The 19,776-nt window shown below is 38.6% G+C and overlaps 1 protein-coding gene across 1 annotated transcript in view; it reads right to left on the bottom strand.

Moving 5' to 3' along the window:
* Positions 1–6,214: 6,214 nt before the first annotated feature.
* The window catches only part of PKP2 (plakophilin 2), an 83,501-nt gene continuing 69,939 nt past the window's right edge, over positions 6,215–19,776 (bottom strand). The window contains exons 10-13 of the mRNA XM_058558519.1: positions 15,771–15,924; positions 10,680–10,869; positions 7,828–7,915; positions 6,215–7,682 (exon numbers count right to left, since the gene is read on the bottom strand). Of these exons, the coding sequence (XP_058414502.1) occupies positions 7,614–7,682; positions 7,828–7,915; positions 10,680–10,869; positions 15,771–15,924 (501 nt within the window). The 3' untranslated portion in view covers positions 6,215–7,613. The remainder of the gene's footprint in view (positions 7,683–7,827; positions 7,916–10,679; positions 10,870–15,770; positions 15,925–19,776) is intronic.

The following is a 19,776-nucleotide window of genomic DNA, read 5'->3' as shown; positions in this document are numbered from 1 at the left end:
GGTGTTAATTATTTGGAGAAATTACTCTGTTAAACTTATTAGTTCTTAGAATATTAATCAAAGATCAAGTAAAAGTTTTACAGAAAATTTACTAGATTTATATTGAAAGTGACTAGATATTTAAGTTGAATTTAATGTTTAAGAAATACAAATCTTGGGGCTGGCCTGGTGGCGCAGCGGTTAAGTGTGCACGCTTGGCTTCGGTGGCCCAAGGGTTTGCAGGTTCAGATCGCGGGTGTGCACCGACGCACCGCTTGTCAAGCCATGCTGTGGCAGCGTCCCATATAAAGTGGAGGAAGATGGGCACTGATGTTAGCCCAGGGCCAGTCTTCCTCAGCAAAAAGAGGAAGGATTGGCAGATGTTAGCTCAGGGCTGATCTTCCTCACACACACACACAAAAAATTCTATTGTGTTGGAAAGAGGTGAGAAAGGGTATAATGGGGATGATAAGCACTCTACGCCACATCCGACTTTCATACAACATAAAACATTTACTTTTGAAGAGTATCAGAATATTCTTTAAAAAAAATCACTTTTTTCAGAAAAGTAAAGTAATCTTTACCGTTTGGCTGACCTGATGCAGTATTTACCCCGAGTGGCCCGAATGACTTTTTCTTTTTAATAGAAAAACATATCAATATTTCCACCTGGGTTAGCAAGAACACCTTGTCTCCTGCTGCAACCCTAGCAGCAAGAAAGGCCTTTCACTTTGTGCCCCTGGAAGGTTCCTCTGATTCAAGTTCTTCAGGAGGATGGAGTTTGGTGTGGAAATGTGCAGGTCAAGGGACTGTGGGTTGTGGATTACAGGTCAGCAGAAGAAAAGTGAGTGAAACCTGAAGGCATGAGGAGGGGCTGGAGGGGGCAAGGAGATTCAGCAGGTAAGTTTTCCCTTCTTTCTCTTATCACTTCCTGTTTTCCCACCATGGAGTTTGCTTTCTGTTCTTAGATGATCCCTGGGACACTGTGAAAAGCAGGGGAATAAAACCAGAGGCAGAAGTGGAAGCCTGGGGACCTCGGGTGGCAGCAAGATCTACAAGAGGGAGGAAGTAATCACGAGCTTTTATTTGCCTAGGCGCCAGGCATTCAACTCCATTTTACCAACAAGGTAAAACTGACACTCAGAAAATTAAAGTAACTCCCCAGAGTCACATAGCCAGTGAGAAGTAAAGTCAGAATCCAAATCCAAGTTCTCGCTCCTCAGCTAACCTGATGTCTCATGGAGGAAACTGGAGATTATCCAACCACGCGAACTCAGGCCAACTTTCTTCCAAGATGATTCGGTCAATGAAGGTATAATTTAGGTTGCATAATTCGTAGTTAAAGGTGAGGAACGGTAGATGTCAAGAAAAGGAGAGCATGAAAAAGAGGCACAGTAGCTTCTGAAATGATTTTATTCTACCCCTATTGTTCCACTGAGCATTAGTTTTATCATCTTCTTTTATTATTCTCCTTGAAAGCATGATTATCGGTTTAACTGCAGTTCCCAGCTCTCCTATCATTCCTTATCCACAAACTTTCATGGACTTGGTCCTGAATACAATGCAACAGCCATAACTGGAAAACTCATTCTTTCACTTGCAGCATTTGAAAGAACACTATTATCTTATAAGCTAGATGAAATAGTTTGCTAAAAAATGTTGAATTCTTTCTTCTTTGAGTGTCCCTACATAGGGCAGGTGATGTTGCTGACTACTCTGCAGCCCCCTTTTTCCTTGCTCAATAAATCCCCAACTTGGTTCAAGTATTCACCATCTATGAATCTCAGGGGTGGTAGGCCTAGCCTTGGGTGAAATGTGATTGGTTTAAGAAAGGAATAGTAATTTCATTTTTCTCACCAGGAATTGATTTAGGAATAGATGTGTGATGTAATTCTGGGCGATAAGAAATAAGGGATGACTGACGGAGGCTTCTGGGAAGATTTTCTTTACTTATAAAAAATGATGCAAGAAAGGAATGTTTACTCTTCTGGCCTTTGGACATGGCTCTGTGAAGATGGGATGTTTGGAGCGGCTGCAACCATTTTGTCAACAGGGAGAAATCAACCAGGGGACAAAAGCTAACATGTTGAAGATGGCAGAGCAGAAAGATTGAAGGAATCTGGGTTCTTGATAACTTCAATGAGCTGCTGAAATAACCAAGACTGAGCCTAAATCTGGTCTTCCTGTTACATGAGATCAAAACATTTATTAAGCCATTTTGAGTTGAACTTTTTTTTGTGACTCAAATGCAAATGAAGCATCCTAAGTGATAAGCAGGAGAAACAGAACATGAGATGAGGAATTGGATCACTCTGGGTATGAACCACCAAAAGAAGTGGGAATGTGCTATTTAATATGTTCACACATAATACTAATAAAAAGCTGTTTAGGCAATACCACAAAAAATAGATTACTTCTATTTTTTCAATTAGGAACTGCAAAAATCTCTAGTTAGAGCAAGGGGGTAAAAAAACCAAATTCCTGAGAAAAAAATTTTTGTTCATTTTCTAGATATTAGAATTTTCATGCATTCTTATCAGAGGTTATCAATTCAGATAACTTTTTCTGGCTAAACATGAAGGTATCTTCTTAACAATTCTCTGCTTCTCACTGTAACCATTTCTTATTTTATGAGAGAAACCTATTCCAGAAGATCCGTATGGGTCTAGAGCTCCTTAACCCTCATCATGCAGTTGATGACTTCTCGCTTCCCAGGGGAAGCAAAGGATACAGTAAACTGTGACACTGTCCATTAGTGAAGTCGGTTTCACTAAGATCTGTGAGCACTTCCTCATGAAGGTGCATCTCACTGGTCCTCACCTCCAGAACTAAGTGCTCAATACATGAACGGATGTTGAAAGATGTAATTAAAAATGGAAACCCCTTTTTTCTAAAACCAAAAACACCCAAAGGATTAGCTGTTACTGTGAAGAACATCCTATTATGGTTGTAAGAGAATCTGCAACAGTTTGGACTTGTTTTTTATTCCTTGTCAGATGTACTGTGTGTTAGCAGCTTACAGGTGAAATTCTGGCTTTTGAGAGATTTAACGGCTCCTTGACGTGAGACTTATGAGGTCTGAGCAGCTGGGTGTAGGAATGCCTGTTGCTGCCTCAACCTGCTTCTCTGTGCTGACAACTACCTTCTGAGTTATCATCTTGTCTGCAGATTAGCAGCACTCCAGGGGGGAATGAAACAAAATGTTCAGGAACTAGTCCTCAGTCTATTGAAATCACTGATTTGCAGATTTTACTGAATCATGTCTAAGCCCAGGTATGGCTTATTAGTGGTCCAGGTTTCAGCAAGATGAACTGGACTGGACTGTGAACCAGATAAATACCTTTCGTCCTCTTGCCTATGGCTTAGATCACTGTTGGTCAGTGTTTGCAGAAGCATGGCTTCAAGAGTCATCTAAGGAAATACAGGTTTATTGATTCAAACAAAAGCTTTGTGACATGCAGCATACTCTCTCCCTTCCTGGAGATTCCACAATGCACATCGCATAGTAGGGACTCCGAGAAGTCTTGCAATCAAGATCCTTTCAATCTTTGTATAACTCAGCCCTTCTCAAACTTACTCAAGTATGGGATATTTCTTTTCACATAACGCTTATAAATACCCCCAAAGGACTTGTGTTCTGAGGAACACACATTCAGAATCACTTGTCTGGGCCGTATCTGTTTTCCTCATTTCTCCGTGGCTTTCTAAGGGATGGTCAGAGTGTGTGTGTGTGTGTGTGTGTGTGCGCGTAAAATGGGTGGCTAGGGGGAAGGTTGGGGCTTTAACTGAGCCAACCATATCTGAAAAGAGAAATTCTAAAGAGATGGATTAAAAAAGAAAAGCAAAGATCTCCAAACCAGGGAACTTCAAATAATTTAGTTAGCATTTATTGAGTAACATACTGTCAGGCACTGTTTTAAGTGCTTTATAATTATGAAAACATTTAGTCCTCAAAACAACCCAATGAGGTAACTACTACTATCATTCACATATAACAGGTAAGGAAAGCTGAAGCTCAGAGAGTAAGAAACCTACTCCAGCTGGTGAGTGGAGCAGTCACAATTAGAGCCCAGGCTCGCTGGTTCTAGATTCAGTTCTCTTAACCATTATGTCAGACTGTTAACTGTTAACTCTCCAAAGAGATCCTCACATTTTCCCAGCATGGAGACCTGAGTCTTTGACTCTTGGTTGCCAGGAAACCCCCAGTGAGGAGCCAACCCACCTGGGTTCATATGGCCCCTCTGCACTTTCTAGGTATGTGACTTTAAAATGTGACTTAACCTCTCTCTGTTTCAGGTTATTTTCACGTGTAAAACGTAAAAAAAGAAAAAGAAAAAAAAGCATATGCTTCATGAGGAGGCTGTGAGGTGTGTTCAATATATGTCCACTGTTGTTCAGTCAAAGCTGGTCTCACAAGACTCCACCTGCTGAGCCTGGTCTGTCCTCTACTTGGTCAGAATAAGACTGTGTCATCTTCTATACAACAGTCTTTCTGATGTTTAGAGACAGGTAACACGACACCCTTCTTCCAGGCTAAATACTGCTGGATTCTTGAACTACATCTCCCAGACTATGGCTTTCAGAACACTGCCTTTTCTGCTCATATTTTAAACAACTCTCATGCCAACGTGTGGCTTTTTGATCTCTCTTTCCTGAATATATCATAAAAAGCAAGAGTTTTCCTTTTTCTTATAGTCCTTAAGAGGTTGAAGTTTATTTCCTAAGATATGAAACTGTCAGTACCACTATAAACTAAAACGTTAAACTGAAGCAGAATTTTATTTTGAAAAGTTTGTTTCCTTTTTAACCTATTTTCCCTCCCACAACAAATACGTTAATGCAACAGCTACCAAATCTTAAGGTGGGCCAGTCACAGGGTCATGCTGGGCATTAACTGAATGAATGATTGCATATTTTTTTCTTTGTCACTTTAATAAAAACTGGGTCTTTTCTGCTGCAGGAAGATACTTTAAGGACGACTTGACCAGATGCCCTCTAAATTCCCTCCTAATCCTCAGATGCTGTGATTCGAGGCTTCTGCAATTTTGTTCAAAGTACACACATACCAAAGTCCTCCTCATTCCAATGCAATAAGTTCACTACACATTTTATCTAGACGCAATTTCATTTATAACTATAATATATATAATTATATATATATAAATATTTAAATATATATATTTCCCATTTCCTTTTTTCTTCTAAGGAATTGCTTCTTCAGAGGGTGACTAAATTGGTTTTAAAGTGATTTATCTACTCAGGCTGCTTGTTTTCCCATTTGAAATGCTAATCCCCTCTCCATCTTATCAGATAACCCTTTGGTTATTTCTATCAGGCATAAGCAAATGTTTCCAGTGACAGAAATTCAGGGCAGCCACCTCCCATATTCCAGAAGACCATTAAGAATTCATGACAAGGCAGCAGCCTTTGGAACTTGGCGCAAATAAGGGAAAAGGCCCAGCTCAGCCCATCAGTTCCTTTGATGACATGGGCACAGTCTGGGACACACAGGGAAAAAAGAGTTTTGTGTGTAGACCTGTGGTCAAAACTGATATTCAACCACACCAGGACCTCCCTCAGAGGTACTCACAGATAGTGAAGTAGGGAGGTTTTTGTAAATAGAGTGGACAAAGCAGGACATGGGTATCAAACACAGCCTATCTTTTAGTGGTCATAGACCCACTTAGTCCAACAATAGCTAACACGTTTGTATGTCTCCATTTTTACATGTTTTAGTCACTAGCTAGTCCCATCTCTCTTACAGGAAGTGTTTCTTGGTAAATAATTTAGAACTTGAATTAGAGAAGAAATATGAGCAATTACAAAGTATCCAACCCTTAGTAATTAAAGTACGTTTATAAGGTCAAATCCTCAAATGTCACGTCAATCATACCACGTATACCAAGAAATACAAATAAATCAGAAATACAGCAGATACCAATGCAGGCAATGTTATTTTTGCCTCATTTTGTGTTTAATATTATTGAAGATTCTACTAATGTCTTAAAAAACACAGAAACTTCTTGAACATATGTCAATTATCTGCAGGAATAAATACTTCAAATGCTTATCATCAAAATGCTGGAAAAAGAGATAATTTCTCTTTTCGGTATTTTAAAGATTGGTATCCAAATAATTTCATTTTGAACTAGGTTAGTAAACTAAGTCTTCTTCATCAAGCTTTTAAAATTGAAAAAATTTCAATTTCTAAATATAATAAAGACTTAAGTACACATTCAAATTGAAAATGGGAATTTATTTTCTATTACACTTTTCTGGCCAAAAGGAGCTGAAGGATTTTTTTTCTTCTTACTTTCTTATAACAAACATTGTCAGATTTTTTAGAAAAGCAAAATATAACATAATTGTAGTTGAGAAGACTAATTCTATATGAATGGTATTAATCACTGCCTAATTAATATAACACTTAATATAGATTCGCTTCAATAGATGATGCTGTCAACTTTTAAATATTAGTATTTCTCATATCATTTCTGAGTGGTCTAGACACATTTTCTCCTCAACATAATTTCTTCGTTTTTCTTCTACAGAGTTTTCTTGACTTAAAATAATGGCTTGAGGAAGATCACATGAGAGTTAGTGGCTCTGTGCTATTTTTTAAATGTTGAGCAAAGGTGGGCTGGTTGATAACATAATTCATTAAAATGAGCTGTGTCTTCAGTGCCCTGGGCTGGCCCAGCAGTTTGAGAGGCCTTGGTTCCTTTTGTAGCCAAAGAGTAGAGTCCATTCTCTCACCAGCCCATTGTAGTGGCTGAAAAAGTCCGGGAAATAGATTACACTGAATGCTACCGTTCAGAAGAGATTTTCATTTCATGGTGGTGTTACAGGTAATGTATTTCCTTGAGCAAAACTTGCGTTTACTTAGTGTTTAGAGGAAACATTGAATTTCATAACCACAGTTGCCTTTCTCTGTGGAAAAGATTTTTAAGTTTGCTATGATCACTTCCTTTCAATTTCTTTTTCTTACAGTCATGCATGCTCTGTGATCTAAATTTCATAAGTTCATTTAAAATCAGAGAAAAAATTCAAGAGGATAGAAACAAGCACAAAGTAAACAAACATATAATTTTGCCATTAAATTTTCTCCTGGATAACTGCAAATACTTCTCGTCGTTTCCATTCTGTTTCAACACTGCAGACCAACACACTTGTGGCTCAATGGTGAAGCGACGTGCATGAGTGACAAAACATGGAAACCAGATAAAGGAACAAAAATGTAAATCAAACTTTTAAAATCCTAGTAATACAACAGCTTCCTTCCTTATTTATTCTGTTAATGTCCATTCCACATAAATTCACATTTTGGTTCCAGGAGGCCGTGTACCATAAGCCCTGATCACAAAGACCACTATTTATAGAGGGTAGAATTAAGCCTGCCGACAGTATCTACTGGTGGCAAGCTTGCAAAAGTCTTCTGGAAGACAATAAAATTATACTCTGATTATTTGTTTTCTGGATTTTGGGGACCATGGAAATAGAAAAGGATAGAAACAGGGCATGCTTTTTTGAGGTTTCTTGGGCTGGGAAGTAGAAAAATAGGTGCTTTCCTTTGGGGCTTTTTTGTGGCTGACAATGGTGAGGCTGACATTTCTGAGGGCGCTTCTCCACTTTCCTCAGTCTTTAAGGGAGTGGTAGGCTTTGGTAGTCCGGTTGTTGACAAAATCTGTCTTCTTAAACTGAGCCTTTGGAATAAGCAAACAGAAATGTGAAAGGTAACAACATTTTCACAAAGAAAATGCAATTTTTAGTGATATCTCACTAGGGTCAAGATAGGAAGGCCATTATTATCTGGCTGTTAACTACAACACGTCTTTTTGGCGTTCTTACCTTCTTATAGGCATTATGGAGCTCTGTGTGCGTCCACAGAGAATACAGGAGAACAGAGGCAGCTTTACTTGCTTTGCTGGAAGCACAGCTGAAAAGAAGAAAAGGACATCTCGAGATCAGTGAGAACGTGTGAGGCTTCTGGATGCTGTCTTTGGACACTCAGTAAATCTTCTTTAGCTGCTGTTGCTCAGTAGCCATCCATTAAGTCAGGCCACTCACCATGACAAGTGAATTAGATGGTGAGCTTTGAAAGCCAGGGGCCACGTTGTTGTTGTTTCTAAATTATTTTTTAAAAATCTTTTTAAACCAGTAGCACGGTGCTAACCAATAAGCAGTTTATAGAGCAAATTCCTGATATTTATAAGGAATATATCCTTAGACTTTTACAATCCTTGAATTTATTTATAGAATAAAATTTAGATTTGTATATTTATATCATATATTTAAAGACTATTGGGCCGGCCCCGTGGCTTAGTGGTTAAGTGCGCGCGCTCTGCTACTGGCGGCCTGGGTTCGGATCCCGCGCACGCACTGACGCACCGCTTCTCTGGCCATGCTGAGGCTGCGTCCCACATACAGCAACTAGAAGGATGTGTAGCTATGACATACAACTATCTACTGGGGCTTTGGGGGAAAAATAAATAAATAAAAATTAAAAAAAAAATAAAGACTATAAATATATTTGTATATTGATAACGTATATTTATAGAATACAAATGCAGGAAAGTATGACTGAACAATATATATATACCTCTTAGACTTAGTGACTCTATGAATGTAGAAGTAAAATAATTTTTTCGTTAATAAAATAAATTCTTGTTGGAGCATTTGTTAAAATAGTTTTGAAATTTCTGTGTTTTTCTACAGAGCAAATGGAAAATGTGTTCCTGTTATAAATCCAAGTCACCACCGAATCTGGCATTGTACCTGGTTTTTGATGTTCAGCTTTTAAATTTGCCCTAAACTTTCTGTTTTTGGCTAAGGGTCTAATGCTTTCTTGGATCTCTTTCTCTTCTATCACCTGAACTAGCACGTGGCTGAATTTCTTCTTTTAACAAAGACCCAAACATTTTATTTTTCATATCACAGGAGTTTGTAAACACGTAACCGAGAATAGAGGATGCAAAGCTGTATGGAGAAGCACACGCTGGGGTCATTCACTAGCCAAAAGCCTTTCTCTTCCACACGAGCCTTGCATGAAGACTAAGTCAAATCAGCATCTTACAGATTTTTTTAGTACCTCATGGACTTTTCGGAGTCACTTGCTAATAACTGAAGTACTAATAAATCCATGACAGTTATTGGTCTCTGATATTTAAAATTGGAAAAAGTTCTTAAATTGCAAGGGTTTTATATTCATAAAATTTATTTATAAGTTGGTTGGTTGGCACTTGGAACTCATTTATTCAAAGATAAAATGTTGTAAATGGCAGTTGGTTCCCAGGCTAGCCCATACATTACAGGTCAGCTATACAACACTCTAGCAAGGACGGAGCAGCAGGCACAACTGTTAGAAGCTCCTTGTTGACTTTTTTTTGAGACAGGACATGTGAGGACTAGGTCACAAATGGAAACTCAAGACAAAAAATGAGCAGAATTGCACATCCTCATATGTTGCTAAGCTAGAAGAAGTTTCCAAAAGTGATGGCGTATTCCCATGTGCTTCTTATGATCTGAACGCTCAAATAATTAAAATCATATGGTCTTCTGGAGATTTGCTTAGAAGTTTCGATGACTACTAGCAATGGTCAGATCTATTCTGCAGCAATAATTCATTCTTTCCACAAAGACTGAGCAACTGCTATCTGCCAGTCTCTGGTGACAGGTGAATATTCCCTGCTCTTGGGGAACTGACATTCTAACCAGTGCTCCTTTTAATCATGACTCTGAATGTGGTCTTCCTTCCGTGTGAACTTTGCAGAGGAGGGCTGCAGAGCACAAGAGGCCTAAACCAGATAGGGCTGTGGGGGAGGGGACGTGAGTTCATTCCAGGACACCACAGACCCCTATGTGTGCCTCTGTGTGGTCAAGCACACATCTGTCCACTACAGGTGGCGTCTGTTTGCTCTGCAACCCATTAGAACTGGGCTATAATAGCATTTCTTTTCTTGTTTGGTTATTCACAAAAGTAACTTGTATTTAACAAGTCAAACAATTCAGAATTATATAAAGAGAAAAAGGTAATAATCTTCATGCCCCCTTTGGATCCCATCACTCTAAACTAATAGGAATAATTTGGTTACACAAGGTTTTTCATTGTCTTCCTCACCTTTTTTTTAAATGGGGAAAATTTAAAGACACAGAAACAGGGAGGTCAGGTGACATACGCATTAAACCTTCTATTCTCAAAAGGGAACAAGAGGTGGAAGAGATGTGATAGAGAAAGCAGGAATTTCTTGTTCCGCTGCCTCCTACTTCTCCTCCTTGTGCTATCACTGCTTCTTCTAAGCCACCTGGGGTGACAGTGGCTCCACAGATTTAAGTGAGGAAAAGGGTATTTCCCACTTTGCCTACATTCTGCCGTTCTTAAATCACAGCTGTGTCTCTGGGAAACAAATTAACTCATCAGGTCAATAAAATGCTGGAATGCACTACTCAGAGAAGCCATGGAGTTTGACTATCTCTGGATATTTCAGAACAGACTCTATTTGGCAACTATTTGGCTTGGAGGATTCAGTTTTTCACTTGCCTCATCACCAGGGACTGGACCAGATGATCTGGCCCAGCTTTACAATCTTGTTTTTGGCCATGTCGCCCATGGTACTCCATGACTGGACATTCACAACTGGATTCTTTACACATGGGAGTGGGGAGGGAAGCGACAGTTGATGGGCAGATGCTAAAGGACTTACGCATCGCCTGAGCTGATGGTCATAATTTTCTGCAGGCCCCCGGTGTTTAGAAGATCCCGAGCATTCTGGTAACTATTCTGGATGATATTGTTCAACGTGTAACAGGCAGAGGCTGTAGTTTCAATTAGAAGATCAGTACTCGGCGCTGTGTCGGGAATTATGGAAACCAAATCAGGTAGAGTTTCTCTGGCTACAAAAATGAAAGAAAAAGAACACTTGATTAAAAAGATTATTTCTTAACCTCAAGATCCCAATACATTTTGGGTCAAGAACATTTTAAAAAGGAAACATGATTAATAAACATATAGAAAGATGTAACCTCTCTAAGACTCACATTTTAAAAAGATTTTTAAAAAGATGATACTCTGTGCTCAGTACATTGGAAATCTTTTCAGAAAGCAATTTGACAGAAATGTCAAGAATTTAAAAAATTTTCACGTTCTTTGATTCAGGAATTTCACTTCTGGAAATTCATCCTAAAGATATCACTTTAAAAATGGAAAGAAGCTTTATGCAGAGATCTTTATTATAGTAGTATATGTAAATGAAAAATTATAAAAAGCCAAAATATTCCAATAATAGAACATGATTAACTAAAATACAGCTGACAAGAACATTACACATCTCAAAACATATCTATGAAGCATGCATAATAACAAGAAAATATGTTAATATCTATGTGAAAAATCAGTATATTTATTTATATAAAGAATACATATTATAACATCAGGAGAGAAAATACACATAAGAAACTTGAGAAGAAATACACTAAAATATTAACAGGACTTGTTTTTCTACAATAGTATTGATGGTGACCTAAAAATATTAAAAAAAAAAATTATCTGAAATGCCCAAAGTTTCTTCAATGCACTAATAATACTATTATTAAAAAAGAGAGAAAGAGACTACTTCAAATTTATTTTTGCACTATGTAAGTTCTTGGTTATAGGGTTTTAGTTTGGCTTTTTTTTTTTTTTTTTGGTGAGGAAGATTGGCCCACAGCTAACATCTGTGCCAATCTTCCTCTATTTTGTATATAGGACACCCCCACAGCATGGCTTGATGAGCAGTATGTAGGTCCACACTCGGCATCCAAACCTGTGAACCCTGGGCCGCTGAAGCAGAGTGTGCAAACTTTACCACTATGCCACGGGGCCAGCCCAGTTTGGCTTTTTTTTGGTAGTAACAAGAGAGATATTAATATTTGATGATTTCATTATAATTTGTCCCATGGTGTATATTTTGGGCAATATGAATATGTACTTGATTTTCTGCAATAATTCTTTTCACGTTTTCTTTTTTTTCTCCAACTACTTTGGACTCTCCTTAAAAAATAAGAGAGGACGCTTCTATTGTTTTTGTTACTCCTCACAGCTCTTTAATACAGTGCTGTGTTTATCATGGTTGTACAACAAATATTTCCACTTAATTTTATTGTTCATCTGAGTTTATGTGGCACCTTGAACTGCACTTCTCTCTCTCTGATACTGGATTGTAATTAGTTATAAGCATGTCTGAATTCCAAATGGGGTGATGGTTTCTTTGAGGACAATTATCTTATTCATTTCTGGATTTGCAGCATCGATCACTGCCTAAAACAGATAGGTACTCAATAACAGGCACTGAACGATATGTCATCCTTTGATAATACCTGGACCTGATTGACAGGAAAGACACACCTTCTGCTCAAAGGCCTGAACACTTTCTTTTTCACTGTTCAAGCATCATAGCATAGTATTAGGAGCTCAGAGCTCAGCCTCTGAAGCCACGCTTCTTCAGGTTTCAGTCCTGTCTCTGCCAGTTAATTGCTGTGTGGTCTGGGCAAGCTATTGAACCTCTCCATGCTGCATTTTCCTACTTTGTCAAATGGGATAATAATAGTATCTATTATTTTAAGGGATTAAATGAATTAGTATGTGTTAACTGTATCACAGTACCCTGCACATACATAGTAAGCTCTCAATAGACGTGAGTTATTTTCAGAAGGCTTCCTCCTTTTAATAAGTTAAGCCACAGAATGAAAGGCCTTGAGAACATGAATTTTCCTTTCACTGAATTTAGGTCAACGACATGGAAACAAGTCTGAGACAATCCAACAGAAAATGCCCCATCATCTCTCTGCAGGCTGCAGCACTGGCTGCTGGGACTAGGCTGCCCACATCGAGAACAGTACCTGCCGAGAGAGTCCCCCCCGCTCCTCTCTCAGCACCACCACCAAGAATGTCCACTTCTGTGGATCAAGTTTAAGGTTGAAACTTAGGGTCATGTCGGAGGAGTGGTGAGAATTAGAGAAGTTAGAGTCTTTAACATTTTATATCGTGTTTGTTTTTCTTAGAAAAGTATTACAATTGTTTACACAGACAAAGTTAAATACTACAATATAGTAAGGGAGGTCATTTGGTCTCTTGGTGTTTCTCTCTCTCTCTCCACAAACACACACACAAACAGTGGGCCTGAATAAATACATTCACTTTGGGACAATTAAAATTGGATCTTTAATAGTGACATATAAAAATTAAAGGCCTTATCATGATATTGGAGGGTTATAGCTCACTGTCATATTGTTGAGATTTTAATGCTCAAACTCAATACCTTAAAAAGCCAAGACCTTAGCTGGATGTCTGAAAACATCTGTAACAATGAATAAATGTGAATTGAGATTCGAGAGATGCATCTAAACACTTCTTGGTGCTTGCAAATACACGATGTTATCTCATCCTTGGGAAAACACTATGAGGTAGTGATTACCCATCCTACTTGGTTTAGATCAGTTAAATGACTAGCCAAGGTCGCATTGCAGGATGCAGATCCACGTCTTCTACGTTCTTTTGTCACCATGCTAAGTTGCCAATCTTCAAGTTTTTAAGACAATATAAGTTTCAAGTTTATTTCTGTAAATCTAAATAAAATGTGATGACGTCATCCCAGGTCAGCACGTGGAAGGTTTTACCTGGCCTAGAAATCTCTCAAGAGAAACACAGAGCATGTATTTCAAACTGACTTTCATTTATTCTTGGCTATTAATACCCTGAATCAAGACAGGTCCTTTTACTCAAATTATATATTTGATACAAAGCCAATTTGGAATTTAAAAATTGCATTTAGCTTGCCGAAACCACTTCTCTCTGTTGTCCTGAAAATGAGGGGAGGTTTATCAGTGGAATTTTCTTATATAAACTGTGGGGCTACAGCTATATCTTACCAACAGCTAGAGAGCTGTAGAAACTGAGACTGACAGCATTTCTGCCCTGAAGGTTCATGCATAATGTGTAAAGTGCAATTATTTTCATAGGCAGTGTTTTAAAGATGGAGTCAACATTTCATTTGGAAAAAGAAAAAAAAAACAAAACTCAAACAATAATACACCTGAATTGAAGTGCAGCACAAAAGTCCACATAAGACAATGGGGAGAACACTTTCATAATTTTGAGAATGCCTATGGCAAGGTTTCTTTTAGATTCACTGAAAAATTTCCAAGCTCGCTCTATATTTATAACGGGCACAAAACCATTGTATGAAACCGCTCGTCCAATGTTGTGCTGCTGGCTCTCTTTGGAAATGACATTATTAAAACATTAACCAGAGACTTCAGTATCTCTTTTATGTGTGTAGATTCCAAAATAATCCAATCCATTGAAAAAAACAAAAACTTGTTTATAATTTTAGTGGAATTTTGTGAAAAACTGAATTTCAAGTTGTCAGGAATGACTAATTTATGGAGCATTAGGAAACATGCTTTATTTTATTTTATTATTATTGTTTAAATTATTTTATTGAGGTCACATTGGTTTATAACATTGTATAATTTCAGGTGTACATTATTATACATCAGTTTCTGTACAGAGTGCATCATGCTCACCCCCAATAGTCTAGTTTTTATCTGAAGCATGCTTAATTTTAGTATTATCTTCCTATTATCTCATTTTATAATTCTTGACTTGATTCACAAACATGTATGAGATACTTCTAGTATAAAGCAAATGAGTGAAAAATTATGTTATTTGATAGCATAACATAGTTACCATCTTTGTCAATAATATAGACTCTCAAAAAAAGGAGCAAATTCATTTCATTGTATTTATTCTAAAAGCCATCTACACATAATCTGCTATATTCAGTGACTCCTTTTTGCTTTTTTGTGTGTGTGATTATCTATTTTTTTCTAGTCTAACAACGGCCAATCTTCTAAAGTGAACAACGACTGCGTGTGTTTTTATAATGTTCTAGAAGGATGGTTCCCAAGCAGGCCACAAAGAAAACATTCTGAAAGACAGCAACATGGATTCAAAAGATTTCACTGGCTGGTGTAGCTGAGGGATGAGCTATGCCATCAAATACATTACTCATCTTGTTAATTATTAGTATGGTATACAATTTCTCTTATGTAGTAATAAAAACAAAAAAAAAATGCTGGATATTAAGAAAAATCCTATTTGAGACACAGTGAGAAAGCCTACCCTTGACATCTGGGTGCACAAAAGCCAGGTGTATTTATCACATTCTGCTCCTTTTTTTTTTTTGGTGAGGAAGACTAGCCCTGAGCTAACCTCTGTTGCCAATCCTCCTCTTCTTGCTGAGGGAGATTGGCCCTGGGCTGACACCTGTGCGCATCTTCCTCTACTTTATATGGGATGCTGCCACAGCATGGTCTGACAAGCGGTGCAACCATGCACGCCTGGATCCGAACCTGCGAACCCGGAGCCGCTGAAGCAGAGTGCGCGCACTTAACGGTTGCGCCGCCAGGCCGGCCCCCTAACACATTCTGCTCTTTATTCATATTTTCAGTTCATCATTGTGAAAAGAATGTGATAAAGACAATGTCTTCTGGCATTTGTATTTGCAATATTGTACTTATTACATCTAAATTTTGTTTTTTTTTGTGAGGAAGATTGGCACAGATGATCTGAAGATCTAGGCCAATCTTCCTCTATTTCGTATGTGGGATCCTGCCACAGCACGGCTTGAGGAACAGTGTGTAGGTCTGCACCTGGCATCCGAACTTGTGAACCCAGGGCGGTGGAAGCATTGTGTGAACTTAACCACTACGCCACCGGGCCGGCCCCCTTCATCTAGATACTTTTACTGACTCACCAATTTCATTCTGCAGTGAAAGATTCCGAGACAGATTCCTCAGCAGGGAGACGGCAGTCTTCTTCACACTGGGATCGCCAACGTGCAGCATCTTCCGGATGTGCTGAAGGCCATTCTCCTTCTGGACAACTGTCTGAGCCACGGACGTCGGCATCTGTTTTGTGAGACGTGTCCTATGAATGCTATTGCATTTGACTTCACGGTGAGATTAAGCTTTTCTTTAGACTACCAGAGGTTGAGCAAGATGTTTTAAAAACTAGAGCTGTGATGAAACCCATCTAAAGATAACATTTTTAAAATTCTTATCAGGTTTTCAATTTAATTTCTGGATAAAAACAGTTTATTCAGTGTTTTTAAACACAATATTGGATCTGGTTAGCTATTACATTCTTTGTACCTTTGTTTATAAATTAAATGGGCCTGTCTTTTCCTTTCTTGTAATACCGTTATAAGTTTTAAAATCAAGGTTACACTAATGTCACAAAATTAGTTGGGTAGTGTTTTCCCTTTTTCTATTTTCTTGAACTATTTGTGTAATACATATTTAATACACAACTATTTGTGTAACACACAAAGGTGTGAATAATCTCACCTTATTGGGTTGGGTAGAATTTAGCTGTAAAACCAACTGAGCTGAGAAAAGTTTTAAAGGGAGATGTCTTTGATTATTATTTCAATGTATTTACTGATTGTTGGCTTATTCATCTTTTCTGTTTCTTCTTGTTCGAATTTTGGCATTTTACATATTTTAATAAACTCACTCATTTCTAACAACCAGTATATTCTGAAAGAGATATTGGGCTTTTAAAGAAAGGCACGTATGGCTAGTTAGATTATCTGTAATTATATTCTCCGTATCAGAGCTGCATGTGCAAGTTGCTGGTCCAGGTCTAGGTCCACTAGAGGCAAACTTATTCGGAATTAGGCTGGCCATCTACTTTTAGGGGGTCTGGGTACCAATCAGATCTTTCCTAGCATCAACAAACCTCCAATAATACTAGTGCCTTAGCTTGTGTCTGCAACTTTATAGATTTCTGTTTGAAGCTAATTTGAGGCCACCATGCCAGAAATTCCTGTAATTTTTGATCATTCTTCAGGGTGTCTCTATCTTCTCTGTTTATCTTATCTAAACACTGCTTATTTCCCCCCATCTCTCTCAGATTGCTCTCTTCCACTCTCCACTGTACCTTCTAGAATAGGGGTTTTTAATATTGGGTACAGGATAGGTTTCAGTGGGGGACAGGAGGTCCTTAAAACTATTTTTGTGTTTCTAATAAACTCTTTTTTTTTTTTTGTGAGGAGATCAGCCCTGTGCTAACATCTGCCAATCCTCCTCTTTTTTGCTGAGGAAGACTGGCCCTGGGCTAACATCCGTGCCCATCTTCCTCCCCTTTATATGAGACGCCACCACAGCATGGCTTGACAAGCAGTGCGTCGGTGCGCGCCCGGGATCCAAACCAGGGAACTCCGGGCCGCCGCAGTGGAGCGCCCGCACTTAACCACTTGCGCCACCGGGCTGGCCCCTTTAATAAACTCCTATAGGGAAAGGGTCCATAGCCTTCATTAGACACCCAAAATGTCCATGACTCAAAGAAGTTTAATAACCACTATTTTATTTAATTAATTAATTAATTAATTTAATTTATTTTTTTTGTGAGGAAGATCAGCCCTGAGCTAACATCCATGCCAATCCTCCTCTTTTTTGCTGAGGAAGACTGGCCCTGGGCTAACATCTGTGCCCATCTTCCTCCACTTTATATGGGACGCCGCCACAGCATGGCCTGACAAGCGGTGCATCGGTGCGCACCTGGGATCCGAACCCGGGCCGCCTGCAGCAGAGTGCGAGCACTTAACCGCTACGCCACGGGGCCGGCCCCCAATAACCACTATTTTAGAAGGTTTGTCTTATTGTAAACAAATTATACTTTGTCTTTCACTAATTTGCAGAACACTCCATCAGACTATTTGCTCTCCTCTGAGAAGAATCCTTCCCTATAGCCATCCCGAGAGGAGGCTATTTATTCTGTACAACTCCTGTGTCTTGGCCAAGGAGGTAGGTTTAGCATTCCTCTCTCTTCCCAATGGCGTGTCTAGATAATTATGTCTTCCCTCATATGCAAAAGCTCTGCTCTTCTGAGTCACTGCCATCCAGCTCTATCACCCCATTGCATTTTCGCTGTCATCTCAAGGCCTATTGGTCCTTTCCCAACATCCATTGGAGGCTTTGGAGCCTGACTCAGAGCCTTCTCCACCTCCTGTCCATTGTAGATGACCAAATTAATTACCTCACAGTTCCTAGACTTCCTAAGAGTCATTAGCCTTCATCTCTTCCGTACATCAGCCACTCAATTCCATGGGCACACAGAACTTGTGTTCACCCCAAAATACCTTTCTTCTGAAAACATGTACTCCAAGGTCCGGCTCTGAACACAACTTTCTGTTCTCCTTGCCCTCTCTCCCTCACTCCTACCGTAATTCTTCTTCAGCCTCATCAAGAACTCCAGCCCTTATACCTCGGCCTTCATTCCCTGCCCTCAAGTGATCCACTGTCTCCTGCTTTAACTTTCTTATTTAGATGAGGGTACATGAACCATTACATCAAACACTATCTTTCTACATCATTAACTCTCTTGTTATTCTAGCCTATTTGTCACCCACCCATCAAAACTGCAAAGCTGATTTTATACCTGGCCACCAAATATTGCTAGAGTTAAATAGGGCATTTGCAGATTGGTACTTCTGCAAATTTATGGTCTCCAGTCTCCACTAGGAGTTCAAATCTTGCTAGTCAACTTGATGTTTCCTAAGTGCCCATGGGGATTTCAAAGCCTTACGCCAGAATGGTCCTTCTAAATTTAAAATGATTATGTTCCACCTCAGGTTTAAACACTGTAATGACTCCCCATTGCCCTCAGAATGATGTTCAAACGTCTTAGCGTGGCACATACAGTCCTTCACAGCCTAGCGTCTTCTGTCCTCTCTTTCCTTACCACTACTTACTAACTCTCTAGGTTAAATTATACTAAACTGCATATCTCTCCTATTAGAAAATAAGCTCCTTGAAAGGAGGAAATGGTCTTATCCATCTTTTTTTCCCTCAGTGCCTTGTATGGTGCCTGATGATAGGTCCTATATAAATGTTTACTGAACTGAACCTTATGAATAATATGCTATCAAGTTTTCCTGAAGATTTACTATCATCTCAGAAGGTGTATGATGAGGATCAGGATGGATTAAAAAGTCACAAGATATTTATTTTTAAAAATTTTTGTTTTTCTTTTACAACATGACATGCTTTTAAAACTAAAATCTTGTTTTATATGTATATCATACTACGCCATTTAACGATATAGTCATATATAATAAAGAGTTTGACATTAGTATATAAAAATGATCACTGGAAACATGCAACTCTAGATGAAGTCTGGATCCTCAAACAACATTTGCTCAACTAGGGGAAAGCAGAGCAGTCTTATTGATTCTCACTCGTTGAGGGAAACGGGAGAGTCTGAGGCGGGATGGCCTTTAGAATTTGCTTAATAAGAAAAATAAACAGACTTACCAAATAGAGATTTTTTATTCCAGCTTCAGGAGATATGTGAGAATGACTATTAAGTAGTTGGTCAACTGTTTGCAAATAGCACTTCTAATTCGTATTGTCCTGATTATTAATGAGGTTGGGCACCTTTTCAAATGTTTATTGGCTACTTCTATATTATCTTTTGTGAAGTGCCTGTTAAAGTCTCTTGTCCATTTTTATGTTGGGTTGTCTATCTTTTTATTGTTAACTTGATGAGTTTTTTATATTTTCTGGGTACCAACCTTTGTTACTTATATATGTTGCAAAAATCTTTTCCCACTCTGTAGTTTGCCTTTTTATTGTCTTAACAATGTCTTTTGATAGCATAATAGAATAAGCTATTCATTTTAATGTTGTCAATTTATAAAATATTTACTTTATGGCTAGTGCTTTTTGTGACCACTTTTAAGAAATCTCTCCCTATTC

The sequence above is a fragment of the Diceros bicornis genome, chromosome 17 (genome assembly GCF_020826845.1).
Source record: "Diceros bicornis minor isolate mBicDic1 chromosome 17, mDicBic1.mat.cur, whole genome shotgun sequence".
Taxonomy (NCBI): domain Eukaryota; kingdom Metazoa; phylum Chordata; class Mammalia; order Perissodactyla; family Rhinocerotidae; genus Diceros; species Diceros bicornis.
Note: the sequence above shows the minus strand (reverse complement) of the source record. Positions and strands in the feature narration are given on the sequence as shown.